Consider the following 12351-nt stretch of genomic DNA (forward strand, 5'->3'; position numbering starts at 1 on the left):
GGATGCTCACCTCATCGATGCCCACCCCGCCAGCCTGGAGCTGTCATCTCCTGCCCCACCGTGGGGGGACGTGGCCTGAAATTGGCACCCAGCTCGCGCTACGCTGGCGGTGGGAGCGCTGGAGGCCCCGTGGCAGCGACAGGTGCCGGCGTTGGGTCACCGATCCGTCACCGCGCTGCAGATACTGGTGCACAACGGGACGGTGCAGGGGCTGGCAGCCACCTAGGACCCCCAGCACGGTGCCACCAGACTGGGAGCCACTAGGCGGTGAAGTCACGGCTCCTGCCTGGGCAGCAACAGCTCATCTCTCTTCTACAGGAGCAGAGCCACTGCCCACATCCCACCGTGCCCCTCAGCAGGGCATCAGGTCTGGGGAAACCTCAGCTTCTGTGGCCATGAGCTATGTGGATGGGGCTTTGAGCACCGTGCTCCAGTGGGAGGTGTCCCTGACCATGGCAGAGGTTGGAACTGGTTGGGCTTTGAGGTCCCATCCAATGCAAACCATCCTGTGATTCCATCTTCTTTTTTGCAGGAACCTCCTGCCCGGAGAGTCCCCATGGAGCAGGGCAGCGTGCCCAGCGCTGGGGGAGGTGGTGGCAGCGCAGCCCCCCCGGCTGCCCAGCCCCAAGCAGGGATGGTGCCAGCTGCCACCAAGGCGCAGGATGGAGGGAAGGCTGAGCCCGCGCAGGAGGAGGCTCCGGCTGCTGCTGCGACCGGGAAGGAGAAAGCTGCAGGAGAGGCCGGAGGAGGGAAGGCAGAGCCGGTGGGGGAGATGTCCCCAGCTACTCTGGAGCCCCATGATGGAGGGAAGGCAGTGCCGGCAGAGGAGGGGGCTTCGGCTGCGCAGCGCGGTGGAGGGCAGGCAGCATCCACGGAGAAGGTGCCAACTGCCACCAAGGGCCAGGACGGAGGGAAGGGTGAGCTTGGGAAGAAGAAGGCTGCAACTGCAGGAGAGCCCAAAGGAGGGAAGGCAGTGTCCGTGGAGGAGAAGGCTCCAGCTGCTGCTAAGGCTCAGGGTGGAGGGCAGGACAAGAAGGACAAGCCCAAGCCCAGGGAGGAGAAGGCTCCGGATGGAGGAGAGCCTAAAGGAGGGCAGGCAGCACCCACTGAGGAGAAGGGCCTGGCTGTAGCTGAGGCTCAGGACGGAGGGAAGGATGAGCCCAGGAGGGAGCAAGCCCCCGGTGGGTCAGAGGCTGGGGTGCTCATGGAGAAGGCTGGGGCTGCAGCAGAGGCTGAAGGAGGGAAGACAAAGCCTAGGGAGGACACGGCTTCGGCTGCAGCACAGGCTCGGGATGGAGGCAAAGAGAAGCCTGCAAAGGAGAATGTCCCAGCTGCTGCTAAGCCTCAGGAGGGAGAGAAGAAAGCTGCGAAGGCAGAGAAAACCGCAGCTGATAAAAAGCCTGTAAAGGAGAAGGCTCCAGCTGCTGTAACGGCTCACGATGGAGAGAATAAAGTGGCAAAGGCAGAGAAAGCCCCAGCTGCAGTTAAAGCTCGAAATGGAGGGAAAGAGGAGCCTGCGAAGGAGAAGGTACCAGCTGCTGCAAAGGCTCAGGATGGAGAAAAGGCAGCAGCCAAGGCAGAGAAAACCCCAGCTGATAAAAAGCCTGCCAAGGAGAAGGCTCCAGCTCCTGCAAAGGAGAAGGTCCCAGCTGCTGCCAAGGCTCAGGGTGGAGAAAAGGCAGCAGCCAAAGCAGAGAAAACCCCAGCTGCAAAGAAGCCTCAAGGTGGAAGCAAAGAAGAGCCCGCAAAGGAGAAAGTGCCGACCGCTGCAAAGGTGCAGGAGGGAGGGAAGAAACCTGCAAAGGTGGCAGAAACCACATCAGTATCAAAGGCTGAGAATGGAGGCAAAGCAGAGCCCGCAAAGGAGAAGATCCCGGCTGCTGCCAAGGCTCAGGGTGGAGGGAATAAAGCTACAAAGGTAGAACTCCCCCAGGTTGCAGGAGAAGCTGGGGATGGAGGCAAGGAGCCCACAGAGGCAGCGGCCACGGCTGCTGCGAAGGCTCAGGGTGAAGGGGAGAAAAAGGCAAAGGTGGAGAAGACGGATGAGCAGCAGCAGCAGCCAAAGGGGCCCGAGGCCCCGCGCCCAGCTCTGCTGCAGAGCCTGAGCTGCCCGGCTGCCTGCCAAAGGTACCCGCGCCCCCCTGGGATGGGGACCCCTGCCCTCGCTGCTCCCTGGGAGCTCCGCATCCCACTGGGCTCTGCTCACCTCCTGCTCCTGCTTCCAGGGAGGAGCAGCCCAGGGTGGAAGCGATGGAGATGATTGCGGAGGAGGCTGTGGTGGTGGAGCCAAGAGAGGGTCCGACGGAGCCTGGCATCCCCCAGGAGAGGACAGTGCCTGGTGCCGTGGGACAGCCCCCGTGTCCCGCAGGGGCCGCGGAGCAGCCTGGGGGGCAACCGGCCTCGACAGAGGCAGAGCCACCCCCCAGCCCCTACCTCACCCCTGATTTTGGGAAGGAAGACCCTTTTGAGATACTGGGTAAGGCTGTGAGGGGCTGCCTCATCCTCACACCCTGGGACGCTCAGCTTGGGGTCCCTCGCAGCCCTGCTGGCTCCGCTCTTGGTGCGTCCCCTGCCTGGTGGCCTCGGAGCTCCTCTGTCCCTGTAAACAGGGCTAAAAACATCGTGTACCCCTCTCCCCGCGCTCCTCCGGTTGCAGCCTGGCACCATCCCCACGGCTGCCCAGAAGGATAAGAAGCATGGGGAGTGACAGCGGACGGTGCATCCCGTGTCCTGCGCTGCTGTCCCTGTGGGGCTGGCAGGGCTGGGGGGCTCCTCGCGAGGAGTGGGGGGCGTGGGGGACGGTGACAGCAGCAGCGTGGCTGGAAGAGAGAGCGAGTGGGATGGGGGGAACCTGCAGGGATTGGTGCTGTGTGAGGAGGGTGGGAGCCTGCAAGGGGTGGGTGCTGTGCAGGAGGAGCGGGTACTGTGTCACAGGACGATGCTGTGGGCAGTGACGAGTGATCTGTTGGGGGATGCTGCATCCCCCGGTGCTGCAGGCAGCCAGAAGCCCATGGGATGCAGCCAGGTACCAACTGCCAAGGCTGGGCTGCGCTGGTGGTTGCCTGCATCCTCCCCCCTGCACCAGGACACGCTCCCACCCCGGGGTGCCTGGCTGTGGGGTCTCCTGGCCAGGCTGCTCCCCTTCTCACGCCAGCCCCCCTCTCTGGGCAGACGATGTCCCTCCACCGCCGGCGCCCTTCGCCCACCGCATCGTCACCCTGCGATCCGGCAGCGTCAGCTCCCAGTTCAACCTCAGCTCCAAGGAGATCCTGGGAGGGTAAGGAGGGGCCCGGGGAGAGCGCAGGATACCTGGCTTTCCCCTGGCACTGCCGCAAGCTGCTATCCAGCCTTGGCAAGGGTCCTGGGTCAATGGGACTTGTCTGGTCACGATGGCTGGGGACCTTGGGCAGGATGGGTGCGGAGGGGAGCGGTGGGCAGCACCCCAGAGCAGTGGGGGGGTCCCCAGCAGCCCAGACAGCTGATGGTGGTGGCATTTCTCTCTCTTTGTCTTCCTAGGGGCAAGTTTGGTGAAGTCCACACGTGCACGGAGAAGCAGACGGGGCTCAAACTGGCAGCCAAAGTGATCCGGAAGCAGGGTGCCAAGGACAAGGTCTGACTGATGCTGGAGCAGGAGGCTCCTCCTGGCCACGGGGCCACCAGCAAGTGCCATGGCCAAGGTGGTGGGTGGCTGTGTTGTGCCCCAGTGTGGCCCCTGACACCCTGCACTGCCGTGGGGCTCCTTCTGCAGGAGATGGTGCTGCTGGAGATCGATGTGATGAACCAGCTGAACCACCGCAACCTCATCCAGCTCTACGATGCCATCGAGACGCCGCGGGAGATCATTCTCTTCATGGAGTTGTGAGTGCTGGGGGGTGCTGCCTGGCCAGGGGGCACCATCGCAGGGGACGCTGCAGCGATGGAGCAGATGTGCCAGCTGCTCACCAAGCAGAAGGGCCCCAGGGAATGTCCCTCGCCTCACCCATCCCCTCTCGGGCACCTCCTCATGTCACCTGGCTCAGAAGCAGCCTCGGGCCATACCTGGGTGGGACAGCATCACCTGGGCCAGGGGGCTTTACAGGAGGGTGGCTTGGAGGAGGTCCCCTGGCTGACCCCGCATCCGTCCCTGTGCAGCGTGGAGGGCGGCGAGCTCTTCGAGCGGATCATCGATGACGATTACCACCTGACGGAGGTGGACTGCATGGTGTTCGTCCGGCAGATCTGCGAGGGCATCCGCTTCATGCACCACATGCACGTTCTCCACCTCGACCTCAAGGTGTGGGGCTGGGGGGAGCCTGGGGGGCAGAGGGGCAGCCGGTGGTGTCTGCAGCCACCAAAATGGGGAGCGCTGCGTGCTGGCCTGAGCCCTGTGTGCTCGTGAGGGCAGCGTGTCCCTGACACCGGCCGACAGTGGGAGGGATGCCTGCACGTTGGCATTGCTCTGGCACGGATCAGCCACAGAACCTCGGGGCTGCCAGACCCTGTGCTGGGGATGCCCCTCCCCAGCAGTGGGGCAATGGTCTCCCTGTCCCCACAGCCTGAGAACATCCTCTGCGTTGCTGCCACCGGGCACATGGTGAAGATCATCGACTTTGGGCTGGCTCGAAGGTGCTGTTTGCCCCCATCATCAGCTCCGTTCCTTCTCTTTGTCCCCCCTCCCACCCCTTGGTCCCGCACTGGTGCTGGGAGCCCCAGGACCTGCTCCGGGCTGTGGCTCTGGCACCAGCTCTCCCTGGCTGGCACAAGAGTGCTGGGAGGGCAGCACCTGCTGGAGAGGGACAGTGGTTTGCGGAGAAGCCTGTCCCCCTCCTCCTGACTCACCTCCCCGGCTGCAGGTACAACCCCCAGGAGAAGCTGAAGGTGAACTTCGGTACCCCCGAATTCCTCTCTCCTGAGGTGGTCAACTACGAGCAGGTCTCCTACTCCACGGACATGTGGAGCATGGGCGTCATCACCTACATGCTGTACGTTGGGGGTGCCTGAGGGGCTGCTGGCACCATGCTGGGGTGCCAGGGCAGAGCTCCCCTGGGCACGGAGCCATCCCCAGGCACCCGGCTGCTCAGAGGGCTGGCTGGGAGGGCACAGAATGGGGAGATGGGCAGGTGGGGCTGGCAGGCAGCTGTTTCCCTTCTTGGGGCTGTCCTGCCTTGCTCCCCAGGGCAGCCCCAGCCAGATTGACTCCATTCCGAGGGGTCTGGAGGTGCTACCTCCCCAGGGCAGCCAGCTCCTCACCCTCTGCACCCCCCAGGCTCAGCGGCCTTTCCCCCTTCTTGGGTGACAATGACACCGAGACGCTCAACAACGTCCTGGCTGCCAACTGGTACTTTGATGAGGAGACCTTCGAGAGCGTCTCAGATGAGGCCAAGGACTTCGTCTCGAACCTCATCATCAAGGAGAAGAGGTGCGAGGCTGGCAGCGGCCACGGGGTCCTGGGTTGGGCATCCCCAGCGCTGCACACCCAGCCCCCCCTGGGGACCCCGTGCTGCCCTCCGCACCGGGACCTGCAGTGTGTCCTGCTGTCCTGTGCCAAATGAGCCCCTCAGGGCCCTGCTCTGGCTGCTGGCTGTCCCCAACGATGTGCTGTGTCCCTTCAGGGTCCACTGGACCATTTGGGGACCTGCCCAGCCCCACTGGTCCCTGGGCGCATCCCTCCGGCTGGTTCCTCCCCTGCAGGTTTCTGGGGTTTGGGGCTCTTGGGCGGCTGGAGAAAGGGGTGGTTGGAGGAGAGGGGCTCGAGCAGGAGTGACCCAGGCTCCTTTCACCCCCAGTGGCCGGATGAGTGCTGGGCAGTGCCTGGAGCATCCCTGGCTCAACAACCTGGCAGAAAAGGCCAAGCGCTGCAACCGCCGGCTCAAGTCCCAGGTGCTGCTCAAGAAATACGTCATGCGACGGCGCTGGAAGGTGCGGGGGTTGGCATGGGGAGGAGGGACAGCGCTGTCTGGGGGAGCTGGTGGGGTGCTGCCAGCCTCTGCCTGGCCGGGCATCTGGGATGCAGAGGATGGCTTTGTCATGCTCTGCAGAGGACCAGCATCTCTCCTCTTCTGCTTTTACAGAAAAACTTCATCGGAGTGTGTGCCGCCAACCGCTTCAAGAAGATCACCAGCTCAGGGTCACTGACAGCACTGGGTGTCTGAGCAGGGCTCGTGGGGGAGCCTGAGCCACACGTGAGTTGAGGCCGCAGAGGAACCGCTTGAAAGCCATGGGGCCACGCCTGAGTTCTTCATCAGTTTTGTTTCTGGATGGCAGCAGGACCTCACTGGTGTCAGCCCCTGCCCACTCCCTGCCACAGGGCCCAGGAGCTGAAGCTGCAAAGCTCCTTCCTTGCCCAGGTTGCTGCCAGGTGCTGCTCTGGCCCCTGCAGCGCGTGCTGCACCCCTGCTCCACGCTGCCACCGCTGCTCTGCCGCATCCCCTTGGCTGCGGGACTACTTGGGGACCACGACCCCACCAGGCTCCTCGCCCGCACCCATCGCTGTGGAGCTGCTTTGCTGAGCTCATCCCACCATGGATGGCATCGCTGCACCAGGAACCCGCTGCTGGGGACACCAGTAGGGCCCTGCTGGGGCTCCAGCCCTCACAGATCCCATCCAGCCAACGCTCCCATCTGGATTTCCTCGGACTGAGAGGCTGCTCTTGACCACCAGCTTCCGATTTCATCCTGGCCTGGCTGCGCAGTGCCTGACCCGCAGCACCTCTGCTCCGCTCGTGCTTCCTTCCCGTGGCCTCCGAGGAGAAAGGCTGGCCTGGTGCGAGCCCCGTTGCCGGGCTGCCTGTGTTCTTGCTGCTACCTTGGACCCAAAATGATGCATTCTGCCTGTAAATGCTGCTGCCTTCGCTGCCACTGGACGCTGAGCTGCGCGACCTCCCTTCCCAGCACTGTGGTTTGGCACCGGGATGATGGAGGGCAGGTGTGGACCTTCACTCTGGTGCTTTGGCACCTTCTCTGGGGTTGAAGCGCCTCCTCCCTGACCGGCTGGGCACGTGGGAGTGGAGCTGGCCTCGAGCTGCTGCTCGCACAGGAAGGGAGGAAGCGGCGATTACGCTTCCAGCGGCGTCCCCAGCTGGGATCCAGAGAGCGAAGAAGGAGGCTTTGTGTTCCTCCTGCCCTCCCTGCCCTTCAGCTCTGCCAGCAGGGGAAAAACACAACCTCTGCTTCTCCCGTCCCCTCCAGATCAAGATGAGCGAGGCATCCTAATGCAGAGCAGCTGGACCGCGCTCCCCTGCTTCCGTGAGCATCGCTCCAGCCCCGACCACCAACACACAGGAACTGCTGGTCAGCGGCTGCAGCCGCCAGCTTCCCTCGCTTGCTCCCATTCCTCTGCCTCTCCTCGGACCCCTTCTCCTCCACCTGCACCCCTCGGGGCTCCCCGGACCCCTTCTCCTCCACCTGCACCCCTCGGGGCTCCCCGGTGCTGCTGGAGGACGGGCATCCCACGGGCTTTACAGCTTCCAGCCTTGCTTTCTGTGAGAGGGGCTGGAGAGGGGGGGTCCTGGGCTCTCCCTGCCCTCCAGCTCTGGCTTTTGCTGTGGCTGAGCCCCCCCAGCCAGGGCTGTGTGTTTACTCAGGGGCTGCCTGTGCTCTCTGCGCCTGCTGGAAATGCCCCAGGGAGGGATGGGGAGAGGCACTGGCCCCCCAGCAGCTGAAGGGGGTTTGTGGGGCTCTGCCCGGCTCTTGCCTTCTTGTAAATAAATGTACAGGTCTGCCTACAGCCCCCTCCCTGGGCCACTGCTCCTGCCCGGGGAGCAGCCCCAGAGCTGCAGGTGAGCCAGGAGGGGTCGGGCAGCGGCATCTTGTCCCTGAGGTGGAGGGGATGGAAAGGGCCCTGACTGTGCTGGGGACAGGGACTGCCTGGTGCGTCCCATGTGCAGCTCATGATACCAGGGAGGAGGGTCCAGTCTCTGCCCCACTGTGAACAGCTTTGAGCACCCCAAAGCTGAGGTTAAGGGGGGGATGGATGGGTGTGTGGGTGGATGGATGGATGGGCAGGTGGGTAGAGGTGTTGTCCAGGTTTCAGCATCTGCCCAAACAGGGTGGGATGCCCAGACAAGGGCTGGTGGGAGCCAGTGCCCCTCTGCTGCCCCCGAAAGCGGTTCAGGGGCTCTCGCTGCGGGCGTTCCTCCCAGCCGCTTCCTGCCGGCAGCCTTTGACTGGTTCCTGTTGGTGACCACCCCGTGGGCCTGGAAGCCAGCGCGGCCCCATCTGGTTTGAGTTACGCTTGGCGGTGGTGACGTCTCCTTCCTGCCTGGCCCCAGGAGCCACACATCGCCCTGCAGGCTGCGGGGGCTGCGGGGCTCCGGCGCAGGATGGCTCGTGGTGCTGCCAGCCGAGCCAGCGCCCCTGCATGGTCCTGGATCCCCGAGCTGCTCTGGGGCAGCAGCTCCTGGACACAGCCCTGCGTGTGTGCAGCTGTGCTGCAGCGGCACCCCGCGATGCCCCCAGCTCAGGCTGGAGGATCCCCACCCCCTAGCCCAGTTTGCCTTCCCCAGCACCCTCCTCTCCCCGCCGGGACCCCACAGGGGCACCCATCGCACCTCTGCTGGGGCTGTGGGGCTGGCACCCGTCGGAGCACCCACAGTCCTGTCCGGTGCTCTCAGCCAACCTGCACCCATCCTGCTGGGGCCGATGGGTGCAGTGACAGCGCTGGTTCTGGTCCAGCATTGGCTACGGCAGCCGGTGCCAGCCCATGTGTCAGGGGTCCTTATCGCCCCATGGACACACGGTGCAGTCTGGGCACGTGGGTGTAAACATGCTTGGTGGCAGCATCTGTCCCCGGAGCCCTGAGTGCCTGCACAGAGCAGCACCCTTTCCCGCACCCCTGCCTGTATCCCATTCCCACGATGCCCGTGCTGCCCACAGGGAGGGATGGGGAGCGGGCACCCTCCTGCCCCAGCGCCTGGCAGCATCACCAGCAGCACGTTCACCCGGTGCAGCCTGGTCCCCGGCACAGCCCATGCTGGGAGTGGGTGAGCTGGCTGGAGACCAGGCCACCCACCGCGAGCCGGGAGGACGCAGAGCAGGGAGAGCAGTGAGCCCGAAGCTGGAGACACGGAGAAGGGATGCAGCAGGAGGTCCCAGGGTTTGCAGGATGGGGGTCCCCATCCCCGGGGGGTGATCGGCTGTGCCGTGTCACGCTGCTCCCAGCACAGGGACCCCAGGCTGGGGCACCGCACGGGGCCAGGGTCGCGTGTTCCCAGGCACTGGTGTGAACTGGGATGGGCGATGGGCCCAGCCGTGCTGCGTGGGAACCAGACAGCCCTTGGGCACGGCTGTGGAGCTCGCTTCCTCCCGCGCCCCCGGGGACTGCGCGAAGGAGGGGGCTGAGGTCAGCCGCGCTCGCCACCGGCCACTCCGGAGACGCCAGCATGATCTAGGCACTCAAATATTGTTTTCCACTAGGGAGGGGGAAAAAAAAAGGGAGAAAAGAGAGGCCTGGGTCTGATAAGCTGCCCTTGCTCTGAGAATGATGAAGAGCAAAGCAGCCCTCGCTGCTCTGACCAGAGCTGGGACGTGGCCATGGCCCAGCAGTGGCCATCTGGGGGCTAGTAATGGCACTGATGTGGCCACAGCATTCCCAGTCACCAAGTGATGCCAGCGCAGCCCCTGCAGAGACCCCCGGGACTGGCCAAGCTGGGGTCCCACATCCCCACTGCCCACAGTGGCAGGGAGAGTCCCCACCAGCCCAGTGTCCTGCCCCCATGCCCGCCCTGGTGCTGGTCGAGCCATCGTGTCCAGGTGCTGCTGTCCCAGCCTGGGTGAGCAGGATTGGGGCACAGGGCTCTGCTTCACCAGCATCACTCTGGCCCCCTTCCCGCGCTGCGGAGTTGCTGGCCCCGGTGTCCCCATGGTGCGTGGGAAGGGGCTGGCAGCCAGATCCTGGTCTGGGGATGTGGGGGGAACCCTGCCCACCCCAGTGTCCCCATGGTCTCTCGTGCCCAGCCTGGTGCCTCCTCACCAACAGCCACATGGTGTGAAGCAGGTCGGAGGAACCCACTTTCCACAGCCGCCGGCACAGCTCGGCTCTGGGGGTGCCCTGGCCTTGGGGAGCCTGTGTGGACCCAGGGGGACCCTGGCCGGGCACCAGCACAGCTCCGAGCAGGGACACAGAAAAGACGGGAGGGAAACCTCTCCCTCATCCCTAACAGAGCCCTCCACACCAAGCCACTGCTCCATGCTCCTGCCCCTGTCTGTGTGGATCCTCGAGTGGCCCATGTGCTGAAACCGCTGCCACTCGTGGCACGTGTGGCACCCAGAGCGCATCTGGGCACTTGGAGCCGTTCTGGGTGCAGGGGGGGAGCTGTGAGCTCCGCGGGGACTCGCTCCTGCCCCAGTGCAGTCCCCTGCCCCTCACAGCTGGGCACTCTTCTGCTACCCTGGGGTGGGGCTCCGCGGACTCCTGGCCCGTTGTTGGGGCAGAACCCTGTCCCCAGGATCTCCCAGGGGGCACAGGACCCGAGTGCCCAGCCGGGTGGCCTTGGGGACTTGTGTCCCCATAGCCAGAACCCAGTCAGGGGCAGAGGGTCCCGAGCTCACCCTTGCCCACCCCAGCGGGGCACAGAGACGACAGAGGCACCGTTGGGGAATGTGCTTTATTCGGTCCAGGGGGTGTCCTGGGGGCCAGTCCCTCACTCGAAGAAGAACATGCCAGGCGTCCGGTAGAGGCAGGGGGGCAGCCCCAGGGAGTAGCCGCTGCCCCCCTGCAGTGGGATTGCGCCCCCCGGCCCCCAGGGCTCTTTCTGCTCACCGGCCCGTGGCCCCACAGCCCCGAAGGGTGGCTGTCGGGGGGCTGCGGGGGCCGGGGGGGCTGTGGCCAGGAGATGCTCCAGCGCCGTGCCACATGGCCGCTCCTTCACGCAGAAGCTCAGCGCCTGCACGCGGCACTGGTAGCCGCTGCCCAGTGCCTCATGCCCCGGCCGGCCGAAGGAGCCAAAAACAGGCAGGGGTGGCTGCGCGTAGCCCTCTCCCTCCAAGAAGCAGGATGAGGGGGTCTTGCCCGCGCCCAGGAGGGTGCCGGGGAACGTGGGGGGCACCTGCCCGAAGGGCTGCCCCAGCCCCAGCCCCAGCCCGGGCACAGGCGGCTCCTCGCCCTCCAGCTGTGCCGGGGGGGTGCCCGTGGGCGCGGGGGAGCCCTGCGGGGGCTCCCGGGGCTGGGTGGGCAGCAGGGTGGGCAGCAGGGCAGGGTGCGGCACCGGGCGCTCGCCGGGCAGCGGGTACTGACCTGGCCGGGGCAGCTGCAGCGCTGCCGGGAGCCCCCCGAAGACAGTCTCCTTGGGCGGGTGGCTCTCGGGGGGCGCGAACAACGGCCCCTTGGGCTGCACCGCGTCTGGCAGGTACAGGCAGGGCTGCCTGGCTTTAGGCGGCTGCTGCTGGGCACAGGACTCACCCGGAACCCCGGGGCCTTCGGGCAGCGTGGCGGGGCTTGGTAGGCGCCCCGTGGCCCCTGGCGAGGCGAAACCCCCCTCTGCCTTTCCCTCCTCAGGCAGCAGGGCGGCAGCCAAGCCCCGTGCCCGGAGCCTGGCGAGCTTCCCGCGCCCCTCGTCCCCCTTGGTGCCCGGCACATCCCTGAGCGCTCTCTTCCTGGTGAAACGGCGGCGGCGCCGCAAGAAGCTGCCGTTCTCGAACATGTTGTAGCAGTCGGGGTCCAGGGTCCAGTAGTTGCCCTTGCCCGGCTTCTTGTCGTCACGGGGCACCTTGACGAAGCACTCGTTGAGGGAGAGGTTGTGGCGGATGCTGTTCTGCCAGCCCTGCTTGTTCTCGCGGTAGAAGGTGAAGCGGCCCATGATGTAGCGGTAGATGCCACTCAGCGTGATGCGCTTCTCGGGGGCGCTCTGGATGGCCATGGTGATAAGGGCGATGTAGCTGTAGGGTGGCTTGGTGGCCTCGGGGCCGGTGAAGGGGCCACTGGCCAGCTCGGGGGCCAGCGGGCTGCGCAGCTCCGTGTCGCCAATGGGGATGTCCGTCTGCATCCTACTGTCCGGCCGCAGCCGTCCCGCTCCTCCTCTGCTCCCGCTCTGCCGCGCAACCCCCAGCACGGCCCGTTAAAACCCGCCAGCGAGGGGGCGGCGAGCCCCTCCTCTGCAGAGCCGCCCAGGGCGGAGCGGGGCTCCAGCGTCCAGCGCTGGTCCCTGCGGATGGACAGACAGGCGGACAGACGGACAGACAAGCCGCCAACGCCTGCGGCCGGCAGCCAGCGGCTCCGGGCACAGCCAAGCCCCAGGCACAGCCCCTGGCTCCCCTCTTCCCACGGGAGGTTCCCACGACCTGGGTCTCATCCTGCCCTGCCCTGTGGATGACAGGGGCTGAGCTGCCAGCCCTCAGCTCCCCCAGCCCCCTGCCCACCCCAGTGCCTCAGCTCCT

General features: G+C 65.7%; 2 protein-coding genes across 2 annotated transcripts; one reads left to right on the top strand and one right to left on the bottom strand.

Annotated features, from left to right (window-relative positions):
• The first annotated feature begins 556 nt into the window (after positions 1-556).
• Positions 557-6434, top strand: MYLK2 (myosin light chain kinase 2). Its single transcript, XM_069871507.1, has 11 exons — positions 557-2127; positions 2226-2476; positions 3172-3277; positions 3517-3610; positions 3749-3858; positions 4132-4273; positions 4535-4605; positions 4833-4961; positions 5246-5398; positions 5766-5898; positions 6051-6434. The coding sequence occupies exons 1-11, from the start codon at positions 557-559 to the stop codon at positions 6129-6131; spliced, it is 2841 nt and encodes a 946-aa protein (XP_069727608.1). The 3' UTR covers positions 6132-6434.
• A 4142-nt stretch (positions 6435-10576) lies between these two features.
• On the bottom strand, positions 10577-12298 carry FOXS1 (forkhead box S1). The gene has a single exon (XM_069871664.1). It carries the CDS (start codon positions 11958-11960, stop codon positions 10620-10622), a length of 1341 nt encoding a protein of 446 aa, XP_069727765.1. The 5' UTR covers positions 11961-12298; the 3' UTR covers positions 10577-10619.
• Positions 12299-12351: the final 53 nt, after the last annotated feature.

This window comes from Phaenicophaeus curvirostris, chromosome 18 (assembly GCF_032191515.1).
Source record: "Phaenicophaeus curvirostris isolate KB17595 chromosome 18, BPBGC_Pcur_1.0, whole genome shotgun sequence".
Taxonomy (NCBI): Eukaryota; Metazoa; Chordata; class Aves; order Cuculiformes; family Cuculidae; genus Phaenicophaeus; species Phaenicophaeus curvirostris.